Source organism: Rhinatrema bivittatum, chromosome 8, assembly GCF_901001135.1.
Source record: "Rhinatrema bivittatum chromosome 8, aRhiBiv1.1, whole genome shotgun sequence".
Lineage (NCBI taxonomy): Eukaryota > Metazoa > Chordata > Amphibia > Gymnophiona > Rhinatrematidae > Rhinatrema > Rhinatrema bivittatum.
The window spans coordinates 5,889,685-5,907,652 of NC_042622.1; the positions used below are offsets into that span (position 1 = coordinate 5,889,685).

The following is a 17,968-nucleotide window of genomic DNA, read 5'->3' on the forward strand; positions in this document are numbered from 1 at the left end:
TTGCAGAGCTTCATACACAGGCCAGGGGATGAAACCACACTCAGTCAAACTGCTTAGTGCCTGTGGTACCATTCATGTCCCTACATGTGCATATCAGAGGACTTCTCAGAAACTGGCTACACATCAAGAGGGGATCAAGGAAAGAGAGGGAGAAGCCAATAGCTCTGGAATATGCACAGCAGTCAGAAATGGTCTTGGTCCTATACATAGGCCCTCTCCAAAAGGCTGACACATACACACATCCACCCCTGAAATCTTTCCTATAGGTTCTGCAGCAGCTACCTTACACAGCCATGGGAATTAAATTAAAACCCCAAAAGATAACACATAAAGACAAGGATAATGTCTCTCAGGCCAGGCAGCTTCCTTGTGACTGGCTTAGCAGGGAAAGACTTAAGCATCTCAGTCCTTATACTGCACTAACCATAGAAACAGTCACGTGCTCTGACTAAAATATCCTTAGCGTTTCAGCCTGTATAATACTATGGTGCGGAGGAAGGAAGGAACACCCTTGCACTCCTCCACTGCTCACCCTGACCCCTTCTCCTACCTCCAGGCACAGGCTCACTATTTCATCACTATCCCTCCCCTTCGGTGATCAGAGACTCTGCTCTTTCTGACCCTGGCATCTCCCATGCTCAGCTGGGCCTGGTCATTGCTCTCCAATGCCCCCTACCCCCAATGCTTTGGCCAATGTACAGCCCTCACAGCGACTCGTTACATAGGGCAGGGCACAGGATTTCTTCCTTGACATTGTGTTTGGTCATCTTCCTGCCCTTTGGTTCCTTCATGACGTCCTTCTGGAGACCCAGCTCCTTTCCTGCCCTCACCTTCCATGCAGTCAGGAGGAGAGAGGTCATTTCAAGTCCTCGAGTCTCTCATTTCTGCTCCTCTTCTTCTGCCAGTGTTGACACCTCAATGGTAGTGGTGGTGCTGTGCTCCTCTGCCATTGAAGCTGCTAGAGCTACAATAGTGCTCCCAGTAGGAGCCATCTGTGCCACATTCTGCAGGGTGCTCCCCAGTCCGGGCAGTGTCAGCAGCTGGATTGGGCTCAGCACCTTCACCACAGTGCCACCATCCTGAATGGCTGCAGTGCTGAGGACAGTGAGGTTGGAGGAGTCGGGGTGGATCTCCAGCGCACCAGGGAAAGAGGAGCCCTGGGATGCCAATACCGTGTATCCACCTAATAATGGAGAACTGGCCTGTGAGGAACCTTTGCTCACAAGACTGCCAGGAAGGGTGGACACCACTTTCCTGGAAGGGAGGCTAATGATCTGTGAAACTGGCACTCCCTGAGTCAGTGTGTGTAATTGTGGCGTCTGTGCTGAAATGGGGGAGGATATAGCAGCAGGGCCTGATGTTGCACGTGTGAGTCGAGGTCTTTTGACAGGTGAGGGGATGGTGACAGGTGTCAGGGTCATAAGAACATTGTTGAGGTGCTGTGATTTGTGCTTTAGTTCCTTGGCTCGCTTCCTGTGCTCATCACACTGCTGCTCCAGTGCTAATAGAAGGAAACAGGAAACGGCAGTACACAAATATCAGCAAAGACAAAGGATAATTAATTACAGCTCTAGTCCCCCCCATACTTGCTCAGTTCCTATCCTGCTGCTCCAAGATCTCTCCCCACCACACCTGCTCGGTCCTAGGCACCTGTCTCCACCCTCCCATACCATAACTGATCTGGATAAGGTACAGAGATAAAGGGAATGGAACAGCTCCCCTATGAGGAAAGACTAAAGAGGTTAGGACTTTTCAGCTTGGAGAAGAGACGGCTGAGGGGGGATATGATAGAGGTGTTTAAAATCATGAGAGGTCTAGAACGGGTAGATGTGAATCGGTTATTTACTCTTTCAGATAATAGAAGGACTAGGGAGCCACTCCATGAAGTTAGCATGTGGCACATTTAAAACTAATCGGAGAAAAGCAAGTTTGCTTACTGTAAATGGTGTTTTCCTAGATAGTAGGATGAATTAGCCATGCTGTCTGGGTGACGTCATCCGACGGTGTTCTTGCAGACCTTTCTCTCTCAAGGCAAAGCTTTGAAGTGCTGTGCCTATGTGGCTCTTCCTACGCGCAGCGCGTCAGCAGTCTCCTCAGTGTTTAACAAAGCTAGAGGGCAGCGCCATGATTGGGAGGGTTACAACAGACATGTCCATGGCTAATTCATCCTGCTATCTATGGAAAACACTGTTCACGGTAAGCAAACTCGCTTTTCTCTGTCGATAAGCCGGCTGAATTAGCCATGCTGTCTGGGAGTCCCAAGCTCTGGTAAAAGAAGAAACTGAACAGAAGGGTGAAAGAACGAGGGTGGAACCCTGTGTTAACAAGTCACCATTCCCATTCTTTGCCCAAACCTTGCGAATTTCCTTCTCTTTATTATTTTTTTTGTTACCCTACTTTCCCGGTGGACATGTCTTTCTGGCCAATCACATTTGAAGCCACCAGTTAGTTTAGGCAGTAGTGAGAGGTGAAGGTATGGACAGATGACCATGTAGCCGCTCTACAGATATCCTCAATCAGTACATTCTGAAGATGAGCCATGGAGGACGCTTAGCTCGCACTTGATGTGATTTGACAGATCCTGTTAACAGTGTATGTGCAGACTTATGGCAGAAAGCACAGTTGCTTACCTGTAACAGGTGTTCTCCTAGGAGAGCAGGATGTCAGGCCTCACAACTGGGTGACATCATCAGATGGAGCCCAGCATGGAACACTTTTGTCAAAGTTTCTAGAAGCTTTGACCAGCACACTGAGCATGCCACTATCTGCATGTTCACGCGAGGTCCCACTTCAGTCTCATAACAGTGAAAAATACAAGCAAAAAAATAACAAAAATGAAGGAGAAACCAACTCTGCGGAATGGTGGGGGGGTTTCCTGAGGACTAACATCCTGCTGTCCTAGGAGAAAGGAAAATTAGTTCTTACCTGATCATTTTCGTTCCTGTAGTACCACGGATCAGTCCAGACACCTGGGTTTTGCCTCCGCACCAGCAGATGGAGACAGAGCAAAACTCCGAGTGGCTCCTGTCATATACCAAGGCGCCACCCACAGCCTCTCAGTCTTACTTAATGTCAAAGCAGAATGGAACTAATAACCAAACTATCTGGCTAACCATACCTCGCCGAGAAACAACCGGGTCCAAAACCCCTAACTGGAACAGAATTCCCAGAACCACAGGAGTAAACAATGATAAAATATAACAAACAGCCCGGTAAGAATATACGAGCGGACTCTCCGTCACTGCAACAGTACAAAACATACAGATAAGGGCGGGTCCCTGGACTGATCCGTGGTACTACAGGAACGAAAATTATCAGGTAAGAACCAATTTTCCTTTCCCCGTATGTACCCGGATCAGTCCAGACACCTGGGATGACCCAGAGCCAAGTTATCTAGGGTGGGAGCCCGAGAGTCCCGCTCGGAGAACTCCCTCGCCAAAACCACCCTCAGTCGAGGCTCGGACATCCACATGGTAATATCTCGCAAAAGTATGCAATGACTTCCACGTCGCTGCCCTGCAAATTTCCTGAGGTGACTCCTGAAAAGATTCCGCCCAAGAAGCGGCCTGAGACCGCGTAGAATGAGCCCGAAGGCCCACGGGTGCCGCCTTCCCACGTAGCAAATATGCCGACCCAATAGCCTCCTTGAGCCAGCGTGCTATCGTAGTTTTCGAGGCTGCACCTCCTCTCTTTGAACCACTCCACAAAACAAAAAGATGGTCCGACACACGGAAGGGATTCGTTACCTCAAGATAACGCAACAGCACCCTGCGAACATCCAGTTTCCGTAAATCCCGTGCCATCGCATCAGTCCGCTCCCCTTCGGGAAACGACGGGAGCTCCACTGACTGATTCAAATGGAAAGAGGACACCACCTTCGGCAGGAAAGAGGGAACAGTCCTCAACGACACTCCCGAATCCGAGGTTCGCAAAAACGGCTCCCTACACGACAACGCCTGTAGCTCGGATATCCTTCTGGCTGACGCGATCGCAATTAGAAATACCACTTTCAGTGTAAGGTCCTTCAGGGTCGCTCGCTTGATAGGTTCAAACGGAGCTGAACATAGGGCCGAAAGCACCCAATTGAGGTTCCAGGAAGGGCACGGTTGACGCAGCGGAGGGCGCAAGAGTTTAGCCCCCCGAAGAAAATGCACCACTTCCGGGTGTAAGGCTAAGGCTACTCCTTGGACCTTACCCCGAAGACAACCCAGAGCCGCCACCTGAACCCGGAGCGAACTACAAGATAGACCTTTAGCAAGACCTGCCTGAAGGAATCCCAGAATGTCGGAAACAGATGCCCGCATAGGGTCCGCACACCAATCTTCAAAAACTGTCCACACTCGAACATAAGCTAAGAATGTAGACGGTTTCCATGACCTCAGTAAGGTAGCTACCACCGCATCAGAGTATCCTTTATTCGTTAAGCGCTGTCTTTCAAAAGCCATGCCGCGAGACAGAAGTGATCCGCCTCCTCCAAACAGATGGGGCCTTGACAAAGAAGAACCGCGGACCCACGAAACCGAAGAGGGGCCTCGACTGCCAGGTTGAGGAGATCTGCAAACCATGGATGCCGGGGCCACTCCGGCGCTATCAGGATTACCTCCGATGGGTGAAGCTCTATATGGCGAGGCACCTTGCCTATCAGGGGCCAGGGCGGAAACACGTACAGTAACACGTTTGTCAGCCAGGGAAGGACCAGAGCATCGACTCCCTCTGCCCCCCTTTCCCTGCGCCAACTGTAGAACCGTGGGGCCTTTGCATTCTGGAAAGTGGCCATCAGATCCATGTGGGGCGTGCCCCATCTCTCGCAGATTAGACGAAACACCTCGTCGGACAACTCCCACTCTCCGGGATCTAGATGGTGCCGACTGAGAAAGTCTGCCTGAACGTTGTCCACCCCGGCGATGTGCCGCAATATTGCTGAGATGTTGCTCCGCCCAGCACATCAACTGTTGCGCCTCCCACCCCACTAAGTGACTCCTGGTTCCGCCTTGGCGATTGATGTACGCAACCATGGTCGCGTTGTCTGACAGAACTCTGACTGATTTCCCCCGAAGCATCGGGAGAAATGCATGCAGGGCTAGAGATACCGCCCTTGTCTCCAAGCGGTTGATGGACCACCGCGATTGAGCTCTGGACCACTGTCCCTGCACCGAACGTCCCAGGCACACTGCTCCCCAGCCATAGAGACTGGCATCCATGGTGACAACTGTCCAGTCGGTCATTACCAGGGGAACTCCACACGTCAGATGATTCGGGACAAGCCACCACTCGAGACTGGCTCTCGCCGGGCCGTAAGTGGAAGCGGTAGATGAAACTGTTCCGACACCGGATTCCAGCGGGACAGCAAAGCGGACTGTAAAGGACGCAGATGCGCAAATGCCCATGGCACCAAAGCTAAAGTGGATGCCATGGAGCCCAAAACTTTGAGATAATCTCTCACTAGTGGGATCTGTAGAGCCAACAGGTTCCGCACTTGACCCTGTATCTTGACCACTCGTTCGGCTGTGAGAAATACCTTGCCCTGCCTCGTGTCGAACAGAGCGCCCAGGAATTCCAGGGACTGTGTCGGGGTCAGACGACTTTTGGTAAGGTTGACCACCCATCTGAGACAGCGCAACAGCTGAAGGACCTGCTGGATCGCCATCTGACACAGAGGCTCGGACTTCGCTCGAATCAGCCAATCATCCAAATAGGGATGCACCAGCAAACCTTCCTTCCGAAGCTGAGCTGCCACCACCACCATCACCTTGGTGAACGTGCGGGGAGCGGTGGCGAGCCCGAAAGGGAGGGCTCGGAACTGGTAATGCCTGCCCAGAATGCAGAACCGGAGAAACCTCTGGTAAAACGGTTGTATGCCAATATGGAGATATGCTTCTGTGAGGTCCAACGAGGCCAGAAACTCACCCGGACGAACCGAGGCGATAACCGAGCGAATAGTCTCCATTTTGAACCGTGGTATCTGGAGACACCTGTTGACACTTTTTAAGTCTAATATCGGTCTGAATGTCCCCTCCTTTTTGGGGACAATGAAGTAAATGGAGTAGCGACCCCTGTGCTGCTGCTCGGCCGGCACCGGCACTATGGCCCCCAAGTCCTGTAGGCGCTGCAGAGTTCCCTGCACTGCTTCTCTCTTTTCCCGGTACTTGCAGGGAGAGACGAGGAACTTGTCTGCAGGAGTCTGTACAAAATCTAAGGTGTAGCCTTGACTTATCACGGAGAGGACCCACTGATCCGACGTAATTTTGGTCCATTCCTCGAAGAACAGCGACAGTCTGGCCCCCACGTGTGGTACCGGATGAGGAACCTGAGGAGAGGAATGGACCGGCCGTATCTCATTGTGAGGTCTTAGAACCTGCCCCCGACTGAGTGTTACTTTGCTTTCCGAATCGTCTGCCGCGAAAGGACTGAGACCATGACGGCTGCCTAGAAGAACCCGCTCGGTAGGACGACCCGGACGATCTCGCTGGACGGGACCTTCTATTTCCCCGGAACCGAGACCTAGCAGAAAACGATCCCCGAGATCGATACCTGTCCTCTGGAAGTTTATAGGCCTTGTTTTCTCCCAGTGACTGCATCATATCATCCAGCTCCTTGCCAAACAACAACTTCCCTTTGAAGGGCAGGGACCATCTGCAGCCCAATTCCGGAGCCAAAGGAGACGGCGTGCAGAAACTGCGGAGACCATGGATCTGGCAGACGTGCGCAGGAGATCCGCGCTGTAGGCGATTACTGCCTCCAGATGACCCGCCTGTGTGGCTTCTCCTTCCGAGAGATCGGCATTGGCCTGGAGTTGCTGGGCCCAGCGAAGGCCCGCCCAAAGTGCAAAGTTACTACATATCACTGCGCGAACCCCCAGCGCCGACACCTCGAAGACCTTGAGCTGGAGCTCCAGCTTCCTGTCCTGCACGTCTTTGAGAGCCATAGCCCCCGTCACTGGAATCGTGGACCTCTTCGACACGGCTGACATCGCCGCATCCACACGAGGAAGACGCAGGATCTCCAAAGCGTCTTCAGGGAGAGGATACAGCTTGTCCATCGCCTTGCTCACTTTCAGACCCAAATCCGGAGTGTCCCATTCCCGGAAGAGAAGGTCTGTCGCCGAGAAGTGAAAAGGAAAGGACACTGCGGGTCCCCTGAGGCCCAATAAGACCAGGTCCATAGCTCCCAGACGGGATTCCGCCAGTGGAGCGTCTATGCCGAGCTCCTGCAGAATGGCTGGAATCAGAGGTGCCAGCTCATCTTTTTTAAAGAGACGTACCACCCGTGGGTCGTCCCCATCCATGGCTGGCGCTCCCTTGTTAGTACCGGGTTGCGCCGGTACCTCCGGATCTGCCTCAGCTGGCACCCCCAGGGGCCCTACCAGAGGGTCCGATTCGTCTTGAGATGTGGAATCCGTGTCCGTCCCAGGTGGCACGGACCTCAATGGTCTTTTTCCTTTCGGCGGGTCCGTATCCCCTCGGGACTTGTGCCTTTACGTTTCTCCTGGGAGTTCGGCTGCAGCCCCAGCTTCCCAGGAGTCAGCTTTTTACCCGCTTTCTTAGCCTTAAAAACCTTGTGCATAAGTAGCACAAATTCTAATGAAAAAGACGATTCAGAGGAGGAGCCTGCCCCCGAGCTTTCTTCCCGTATGGGAGAGACCTCCCCCGCTGGAGCATGCCCCCCCGATGAGAGCTGCTGAGGAGAAAGCGCGGGAGGCAGCGATCCCTCCCCCAACGCTGACCGCGTGGCATCCTGGAGCGAGTTCAAAATGGCTGCCATTCCCGCACTCAGCGGGAACAGATCAATCAGCCCTGCCTCAGCCGGTCCTGCGCTCCCCGGCGACCGCAGCGCTCGCATCTGACCCCCCCCCCCTTAATTGGAAGAGCCCTCGTCTCCCTGCACGCACCCCGAACACAGGCCGTCGCGCGAGACACGCGCACGCGCGGCACGATGACCCCCGCGGCATCTGTCCCTCCCGCTATCTGAAAACGGCGACGAAACTGCAAACAAAAAGACAGAACAGCAGCGACAGAAGCAGAGAGCCGGCGCGCAAAACAGGAAATAATAAACAAACTTTTTTTTTTTTTTAACAGCGTAGCACTTGCCGATCGTTGTCCTTGGTGCTGGACCTCCTGCTCCAGTGAGGGATGAGTGAGCCGGGCTCCCCGGTATCACCCCCGACGCTGCTACCCTTAAGGGACCAGGTCCTCGACCCTGAGCAGCGGCCTCAACCAGGGGGTATGGTCCCCTCAGAACCTTCTAACCCCCTGGGAGGCTTTCAGCTACAAGGACCTGAAGTCTTCTCTATCTTCTTCTTCTTTTTTTTTTTTTTTTACAACCCGCGTAGAGAAAGAAAAATCCAATCCTGACTAAACTAAACTAAGCTAGACAGGAATCTCCAGAGACTGTGGGTTTTGCACCTGCTATCTGCTGGAGACAGAGTAAGACTGAGAGGCTGTGGGTGGCACCCTGGTATATGACAGAGCCACTCAGAGTTTTGCTCTGTCTCCATCTGCTGGTCCGGAGGCAAAACCCAGGTGTCTGGACTGACCCGGGTACGTACAGGGAACACCTGTTACAGGTAAGCAACTCTGCTTTTTCCAAGGACAAGCAGGATGGTAGTCCTCACATGTGGGTGAATTCCAAGCTCCAGGCTGTTTCCGGCAACAAGTAAGACCACCAGGTAAGGAACAAGGTGCCAACGGGCACAATAACAACTGCTGGGCAGTAGGGAAACACCTTGGATCCAACTTCCAGGGGGCTTTGGGTAGGAAGAGTTGGGTTTAAGTCTGGAAGAGACTGTGCAGGACAGATTGGCCGAATCTACCATCTTGTCGACCATCCTTGTCCAAGCAGTAATGGGTGGTAAATATGTGTAAGGAGCTCCAAGCCACAGTCCTGCAAATTTCAACAATGGGGACTGCCCGTAAATGGGCCACTGTCACCTCCATAGCCCTCACAGAGAGAGCCTTAACTTGCCGACTAGATGAAGATCCGATTGGGCATAGCAGAATGAGATGCAGTCTGCAAACCAGCTGGTTACGGTCTGTTTGCCCACTGCAACCCCCATTTTATTCTTGTCAAAAGATATGAACAGGTGGGTGGACTGCCTATGGCCGGCTGAGCGTTCTAGGTAGAAGGCTAGAGCTCTTTTGCAATCCAAAGTATGTAAAAGGGGAACAGGGCCTCGGGAAAAAAAAGGTGGCAACACAATGGACTGATTGATGTGAAAATTAGTCACGGCCTTCATCAGGAACCTGGGATGTGCATGCAGGACCACATGATCATGAAAGAATTTTCTGGACCAGTAGAATCATGGTCCCCTGGTTTGGAGCTTCAGTAGAGTCCTCATGAGAAGCAGAATAGGAGGTTACACATAGAGGAGACCTGTGCCCCAATGGAGAGCAAAGACATCAGAGGCAGGGTGTCCGTCTGTCCCCGGGCTGCTACTGCCGGATTTAAGGACCACTCGTGCGGCTAGAAAGAGTGGCCAGTACTTTGAACACCCCAGCCAGGTACGTTGCTCATAGGGACATACCCTGCGACAGAGCCCAAGCCCAGATCGGCACCACCTCCTGAGAGGAGGTACGATCCCGTGCTTCCATGCTTGTTCATATACCACATTGCTACCTGACTGTCTGTTCGAATCAGGACTGCTTTGTGGAACAGCCAATCCTGAAATGCCCAAAGAGCATAGTGGATCGCCTGAAGCTGCAGGACGTTTATCTGGTACCAAGCTTCCTGAGCTGTCCAGTTCCCCTGTGTGTGGAGGCCGTCCACATGCGCCTCCTAGCCATGGGTGGTAAGGACTACGTTAGGTAGCGCAGGTTGGAAAGGAACCCCCTGTTCCAGATTTATTTCTGGGGGAATTCTCTGCAAAAAAACATGTGTCCGTACTGACAATAATTTAACCCCCCAGCTTTTAGGACATTTCAATAGCACTGAAAAGTGCTGTTCTGGGATCGCTTGTGTGAAAAAATATAGAAAAAAGGAGAAAAAGTCCCTGACGTGAGGAGACATGATGAGGAGAAAAAAACACATACGTCCGTGCTGGAGCGCAGAAAAACGAACACTGAGGAGACCAATGACACGCCGCGTGTAGGAAGAGTCACGCAGGTGCAGCAGATCGAAGCTTTGCCTCGAGAGAGAAAAGTCCCAAGACCGCCGTCAGATGACATCACTCAGATAGCATGGCTGATTCAGCCTGCTTATCAATGGGAAAAATTATTTTTCACTCAATGCACAATTAAGCTCTGGAATTAATTATCAGAGGATATGATTAAGGCTTTCAGAACAGCTGGGTTTAAAAAAATGTTTGGATAAGTTCCAGGGGGAGAAGTCCCTAAACTGTGATTAATTAAGTTAACTTAGTGAACAGCCACTGCTTATTACTGGAATTAGTAGCAAGGGATTTATTTGTTTGGGTACTTGCCAGGTATTTGTAACCTGGACTGACCTCTGTTGGAAACAGGATGCTGGGCTTGGTCTGACCGAGTATGGCATGTTCTTATGCTCGGTCCTAGCCTGCTGCTTCACGATCTCTCCACCCCCATACCTACTCGGTCCTAGCCTGCTACTTCACGATCTCTCCACCCCCATACCTACTCGGACCTAGCCTGCTGCTTTATGATCTCTCCACCCCCCTACCTACTTGGTCCTAGCCTTCTGCTTCACGATCTCTCCACCCCCATACCTACTCGGTCCTAGCCTTCTGCTTCATGATCTCTCCACCCCCCTACCTACTCGGTCCTAGCCTGCTGCTTCACGATCTCTCCACCCCCATACCTACTCGGACCTAGCCTGCTGCTTTATGATCTCTCCACCCCCCTACCTACTTGGTCCTAGCCTTCTGCTTCATGATCTCTCCACCCCCCTACCTACTCGGTCCTAGCCTTCTGCTTCATGATCTCTCCACCCCCCTACCTACTCGGACCTAGCCTGCTGCTTCACGATCTCTCCACCCCCATACCTACTCGGTCCTAGCCTTCTGCTTCATGATCTCTCCACCCCCCTACCTACTCGGTCCTAGCCTTCTGCTTCACGATCTCTCCACCCCCATACCTACTCGGTCCTAGCCTGCTGCTTCACAATCTCTCCACCCCCCTACCTACTCGATCCTAGCCTGCTGCTTCACAATCTCTCCACCCCCATACCTACTCGGTCCTAGCCTTCTGCTTCACAATCTCTCCACCCCCATACCTACTCGGTCCTAGCCTTCTGCTTCACAATCTCTCCACCCCCATACCTACTCGGTCCTAGCCTTCTCCTTCACGATCTCTCCACCCCCATACCTACTCGGTCCTCGCCTGCTGCTTCATGATCTCTCCACCCCCATACCTACTCGGTCCTAGGCTGCTGCTTCATGATCTCTCCACCCCCTACAACTGCTCGGTCCTAGCCTGCTGCTTCACGATCTCGCCACCCCCATACCTACTCGGTCCTAGCCTGCTGCTTCACGATCTCTCCACCCCCATACCTACTCGGTCCTAGGCTGCTGCTTCATGATCTCTCCACCCCCTACAACTGCTCGGTCCTAGCCTGCTGCTTCACGATCTCTCCACCCCCATACCTACTCGGTCCTAGGCTGCTGCTTCATGATCTCTCCACCCCCATACCTACTCGGTCCTAAGCTGCTGCTTCATGATCTCTCCACCCCCATACCTACTCGGTCCTAAGCTGCTGCTTCATGATCTCTCCACCCCCATACCTACTCGGTCCTAGCCTGCTGCTTCATGATCTCTCCACCCCCATACCTACTCGGTCCTAGCCTTCTGCTTCACGATCTCTCCACCCCCATACCTACTCGGTCCTAGGCTGCTGCTTCACGATCTCTCCACCCCCATACCTACTCGGTCCTAGCCTTCTGCTTCACGATCTCTCCACCCCCATACCTACTCGGTCCTAGCCTTCTGCTTCACGATCTCTCCACCCCCATACCTACTCGGTCCTAGCCTGCTGCTTCATGATCTCTCCACCCCCATACCTACTCAGTCCTAGGCTGCCACGTCCTGATCTCTCCACCCCCATACCTACTCGGTCCTAGGCTGCTGCTTCATGATCTCTCCACCCCCATACCTACTCGGTCCTAGCCTGCTGCTTCATGATCTCTCCACCCCCATACCTACTCGGTCCTAGGCTGCTGCTTCATGATCTCTCCACCCCCATACCTACTCAGTCCTAGGCTGCTGCTTCATGATCTCTCCACCCCCATACCTACTCGGTCCTAGGCTGCTGCTTCATGATCTCTCCACCCCCATACCTACTCGGTCCTAGCCTGCTGCTTCATGATCTCTCCACCCCCATACCTACTTGGTCCTAGGCTGCTGCTTCATGATCTCTCCACCCCCATACCTACTCGGTCCTCGCCTGCTGCTTCATGATCTCTCCACCCCCTACACCTGCTCGGTCCTAGCCTGCTGCTTCACGATCTCTCCACCCCCATACCTACTCGGTCCTAGCCTGCTGCTTCATGATCTCTCCACCCCCATACCTACTCGGTCCTAGGCTGCTGCTTCATGATCTCTCCACCCCCATACCTACTCGGTCCTAGCCTGCTGCTTCACGATCTCTCCACCCCCATACCTACTCGGTCCTAGCCTGCTGCTTCACGATCTCTCCACCCCCATACCTACTCGGTCCTAGCCTGCTGCTTCACGATCTCTCCACCCCCATACCTACTCGGTCCTAGCCTGCTGCTTCATGATCTCTCCACCCCCATACCTACTCAGTCCTAGGCTGCCACGTCCTGATCTCTCCACCCCCATACCTACTCGGTCCTAGCCTGCTGCTTCATGATCTCTCCACCCCCATACCTACTCGGTCCTAGCCTTCTGCTTCATGATCTCTCCACCCCCATACCTACTCGGTCCTAGCCTTCTGCTTCATGATCTCTCCACCCCCATACCTACTCGGTCCTAGGCTGCTGCTTCATGATCTCTCCACCCCCATACCTACTCGGTCCTAGCCTTCTGCTTCACGATCTCTCCACCCCCATACCTACTCGGTCCTAGCCTGCTGCTTCATGATCTCTCCACCCCCATACCTACTCGGTCCTAGCCTGCTGCTTCATGATCTCTCCACCCCCTACACCTGCTCGGTCCTAGCCTGCTGCTTCATGATCTCTCCACCCCCCTACCTACTCGGTCCTAGGCTGCTGCTTCATGATCTCTCCACCCCCATACCTACTCGGTCCTAGCCTGCTGCTTCATTTTTTATTTATTTATTTAAAAACTTTTATATACCGGTATTAGTATGCATACATCATACCGGTTTACAATGTAACTTTAAAGGTAGAAATTACAATGAACAGGGAGGGCGAACAAGGAGGAGTATACAAAGAGCAGGAGGTGGAGGAATTAAAGCAATAAATAAAAACTGCAACGGACTATTTACAGGAATATACAAGGCGTAGGCAAGATACTTGCAGAAGTCGGTGTACTTAATCAGGGTAGGCTTGTCGGAAGAGCCATGTTTTAAGTTTTTTTCTGAACTTGGCGTAACATGGCTCTAGCCTGAGAGTGGTAGGGAGGGCGTTCCATTGTTTAGGGCCTGCAATGGATAGTGCACGGTCCCTAGTAGAGGAGAGGTGGGCTTTTTTCAAAGGGGGAATGGAGAGGGTGCCTTTGTTGACAGTGCGAGTGGGTCGTTCAGTGCGTATAGGACGAAAGGGTTCATCCAACCAATTGGAATTGTGCGAGTGGATGGACTTGTGCACTATGGTTAGAATTTTGAAGAGAATTCGGGATGCGATGGGGAGCCAGTGGAGTTCTTTGAGTATTGGGGTAATGTGATCAGCTTTCCTTGAGTTGGTGATGACCCTGGCGATGGCATTCTGGAGCATTTGTAAGGGCTTGGTGGTGGAGGAGGGTAGGCCAAGGAAGAGGGCATTACAGTAGTCCAGCTTAGAGGAAAGGGTGGCTTGGACGACGGTGCGGAAGTCATGATAGTGGAGGAGGGGTCTGAGTTTCTTCAGGATGTGAAGCTTGAAGAAACCTTCTTTGAGGATGGAGTTGATCTGTTTTTTGAGATTGAGTTGTTGATCTATGATAACCCCAAGGTCTCTTACTGTGGGTTGGGGTGTTATGACGTTGAAAGCTGGATCGTTGGAGATCGGTGGTTTGGGAGGGAGGTGAGGAGAGATAAGGAGCAGCTCTGTTTTGGAGGAGTTTAGAGCGAGGTGGATGTTGGTGAGGAAGTCATTGATGTTGGCAAGACATGTGTTCCAGAAGGCAAGGGCATCTGAGAGAGAGTTGTGAATGGGAATGACGATTTGAACGTCATCTGCATAGAGGTAGAATTTGAGGCCGAGGTCTGTGAGGAGCTGACATAGAGGTGTGAGATAAATGTTGAAAAGGGTGGAGGAGAGGGAGGAGCCTTGTGGGACACCTTGAGACAAGGGATAGAGTGTGGAGTTGGCGTTTCCTATCTTGACGGAGAACTTTCTGTTAGATAAGTAGGATTTAAACCATAGTAGGGCTAGGCCTGAGATGCCTATTTCGGATAGCCGGTTGATGAGGAGGTTATGGTTGATGGTATCAAAGGCAGCTGAGATGTCGAGTAGGGCGAGGAGGTAACAGTTGCCTCGGTCCATGCCTATGAGTAAGTGGTCCGTGAGGGAGAGCAGGAGGGTTTCTGTATTGAGGTATTTACGGAAGCCGTATTGGGCTGGATGCAGAATGTTGTTGCTTTCTAGATATTCTGTAAGTTGGATGTTTACAATCTTTTCCATAATTTTGGATAGGAAGGGCAGGTTAGAGATAGGGCGGAAGTTAGCGGGGTCTTTAGGGTCTAGTGTTGGTTTTTTTAGGAGGGGCTTGACAATAGCTTGTTTAAGAGCATCTGGGACAGAGCCTGAAGAGAGGGAGGAGTTTATGATGTCTGCGATGGGTTTGGATATAGTGTTCGGGATGGAGAGGAGGGATTTTGTGGGAATGGTGTCTGAAGGGTGGGAAGCTGGTTTGAGTTTTCTGAGAATAGATTCCACTTCTTTAGCGGAAGTCAGGTCAAGGGTTTGGAGGGTGGGTGAAGTGGGGGAAGGTTGGAGGGAGGGGGAAGGGGAGGTGGATGGAGAAGGGTGTTGAAATCTGCGGAGGATGTTGGTGATTTTTGTGAGGAAATACTGGGCGATTTCTTCGCTCTTAGTGGAGGCATCATTCTCAGGGATAGTGGGCTGAGAGGATTTGGTGAGGTTGGCAACATAATTGAAAAGGGCTTTCGGGTTGTACATGTATTGGTGGATCTTAGCTGAAAAGTAGTCTCTTTTTGTTTTGAGGGTGGTTATTCTATATTGGTGAAGGGTAGTTTTGAAACTTGAGGCGAGTTGGGGTGAGGGGGCTTTACGCCAGTTTCTCTCACGCTGCCTGAGGGTATTTTTTAGGGATCTTAGTTCAGTCGTGTACCAGGGTTGATGATTTTTTGTGGGTTGGGTAATGTTACGTCTGGAGATGGGGCATAGTTTGTCAGCAATTTCAAGAGTCATGCTGAGCCAGGATTTGATGGCAGTCTCTGGACTGGAGCAGTCAAGGCTAGTGGATGTGTTGGAAATGGCAAGAGCCAGTTCATCTCCAGAGCAGGGTTTCCTGAAGGTGAAGGTGGTGTTGTTTGAGGGAGTGGGGGTAGTAGGGAAGTTAAGGGGGAGGAGGGCTTTTATGAGGAAGTGGTCGGACCAAGGTACAGGGGAGCAGGTGGGGGGGTGGGATGGTAGGAAGCAGTGGTTGATGAATATAAGGTCAAGGGAGTGACCAGCTTGGTGCGTGGGGGAGGCAACAATTTGTCTAAGGCCTAGAGCTTGGAGTGCAGTAAGGAATGCCTCACAAGAAGGGGTAAGGGGGGTGGCATCGACATGGAGGTTGAAGTCTCCTAGTATGATGATCTCTCCACCCCCATACCTACTCGGTCCTAGCCTGCTGCTTCATGATCTCTCCACCCCCATACCTACTCGGTCCTAGCTTTCTGCTTCATGATCTCTCCACCCCCATACCTACTCAGTCCTAGCTTTCTGCTTCATGATCTCTCCACCCCCTACAACTGCTTGGTCCTAGCCTGCTGCTTCATGATCTCTCCACCCCCCTACCTACTCGGTCCTAGCCTTCTGCTTCACGATCTCTCCACCCCCATACCTACTCGGTCCTAGGCTGCTGCTTCATGATCTCTCCACCCCCATACCTACTCGGTCCTAGCCTGCTGCTTCATGATCTCTCCACCCCCATACCTACTCGGTCCTAGCCTTCTGCTTCATGATCTCTCCACCCCCATACCTACTCGGTCCTAGCCTTCTGCTTCATGATCTCTCCACCCCCATACCTACTCGGTCCTCGCCTGCTGCTTCATGATCTCTCCACCCCCATACCTACTCGGTCCTAGCCTGCTGCTTCATGATCTCTCCACCCCCATACCTACTCGGTCCTAGGCTGCTGCTTCATGATCTCTCCACCCCCATACCTACTCGGTCCTAGGCTGCTGCTTCATGATCTCTCCACCCCCATACCTACTCGGTCCTCGCCTGCTGCTTCATGATCTCTCCACCCCCATACCTACTCGGTCCTAGCCTGCTGCTTCATGATCTCTCCACCCCCATACCTACTCGGTCCTAGGCTGCTGCTTCCTGATCTCTCCACCCCCATACCTACTCGGTCCTAGCCTGCTGCTTCATGATCTCTCCACCCCCTACACCTGCTCGGTCCTAGCCTGCTGCTTCATGATCTCTCCACCCCCATACATACTCGGTCCTAGCCTGCTGCTTCATGATCTCTCCACCCCCTACACCTGCTCGGTCCTAGCCTGCTGCTTCATGATCTCTCCACCCCCATACCTACTCGGTCCTAGCCTTCTGCTTCATGATCTCTCCACCCCCATACCTACTCGGTCCTAGCCTGCTGCTTCATGATCTCTCCACCCCCATACCTGCTCGGTCCTAGCCTGCTGCTTCATGATCTCTCCACCCCCATACCTACTCGGTCCTAGCCTGCTGCTTCATGATCTCTCCACCCCCATACCTACTCGGTCCTAGCCTGCTGCTTCATGATCTCTCCACCCCCATACCTACTCGGTCCTAGCCTGCTGCTTCATGATCTCTCCACCCCCATACCTACTCGGTCCTAGGCTGCTGCTTCCTGATCTCTCCACCCCCATACCTACTCGGTCCTAGCCTGCTGCTTCATGATCTCTCCACCCCCTACACCTGCTCGGTCCTAGCCTGCTGCTTCATGATCTCTCCACCCCCATACCTACTCGGTCCTAGCCTGCTGCTTCATGATCTCTCCACCCCCTACACCTGCTCGGTCCTAGCCTGCTGCTTCATGATCTCTCCACCCCCATACCTACTCGGTCCTAGCCTTCTGCTTCATGATCTCTCCACCCCCATACCTACTCGGTCCTAGCCTGCTGCTTCATGATCTCTCCACCCCCATACCTGCTCGGTCCTAGCCTGCTGCTTCATGATCTCTCCACCCCCATACCTACTCGGTCCTAGCCTGCTGCTTCATGATCTCTCCACCCCCATACCTACTCGGTCCTAGCCTGCTGCTTCATGATCTCTCCACCCCCATACCTACTCGGTCCTAGCCTGCTGCTTCATGATCTCTCCACCCCCATACCTACTCTGTCCTAGCCTTCTGCTTCACGATCTCTCCACCCCCATACCTACTCGGTCCTAGCCTGATGCTTCATGATCTCTCCACCCCCATACCTACTCTGTCCTAGCCTTCTGCTTCATGATCTCTCCACCCCCATACCTACTCTGTCCTAGCCTGCTGCTTCATGATCTCTCCACCCCCATACCTACTCTGTCCTAGCCTTCTGCTTCACGATCTCTCCACCCCCATACCTACTCGGTCCTAGCCTGATGCTTCATGATCTCTCCACCCCCATACCTACTCTGTCCTAGCCTTCTGCTTCATGATCTCTCCACCCCCATACATACTCGGTCCTAGCCTGCTGCTTCATGATCTCTCCACCCCCTACACCTGCTTGGTCCTAGCCTGCTGCT

General features: G+C 52.7%; 1 protein-coding gene across 4 annotated transcripts in view; it reads right to left on the minus strand.

The window, feature by feature from the left end:
• Positions 1-849: 849 nt before the first annotated feature.
• Positions 850-17,968, minus strand: part of GMEB2 (glucocorticoid modulatory element binding protein 2) — a 109,899-nt gene continuing 92,780 nt past the window's right edge. For all 4 annotated transcript variants that reach the window (XM_029612885.1, XM_029612884.1, XM_029612887.1 and 1 more), the window contains one exon: positions 850-1,501. In XM_029612885.1, the coding sequence (XP_029468745.1) occupies positions 879-1,501 (623 nt within the window). In that variant the 3' untranslated portion in view covers positions 850-878. The remainder of the gene's footprint in view (positions 1,502-17,968) is intronic.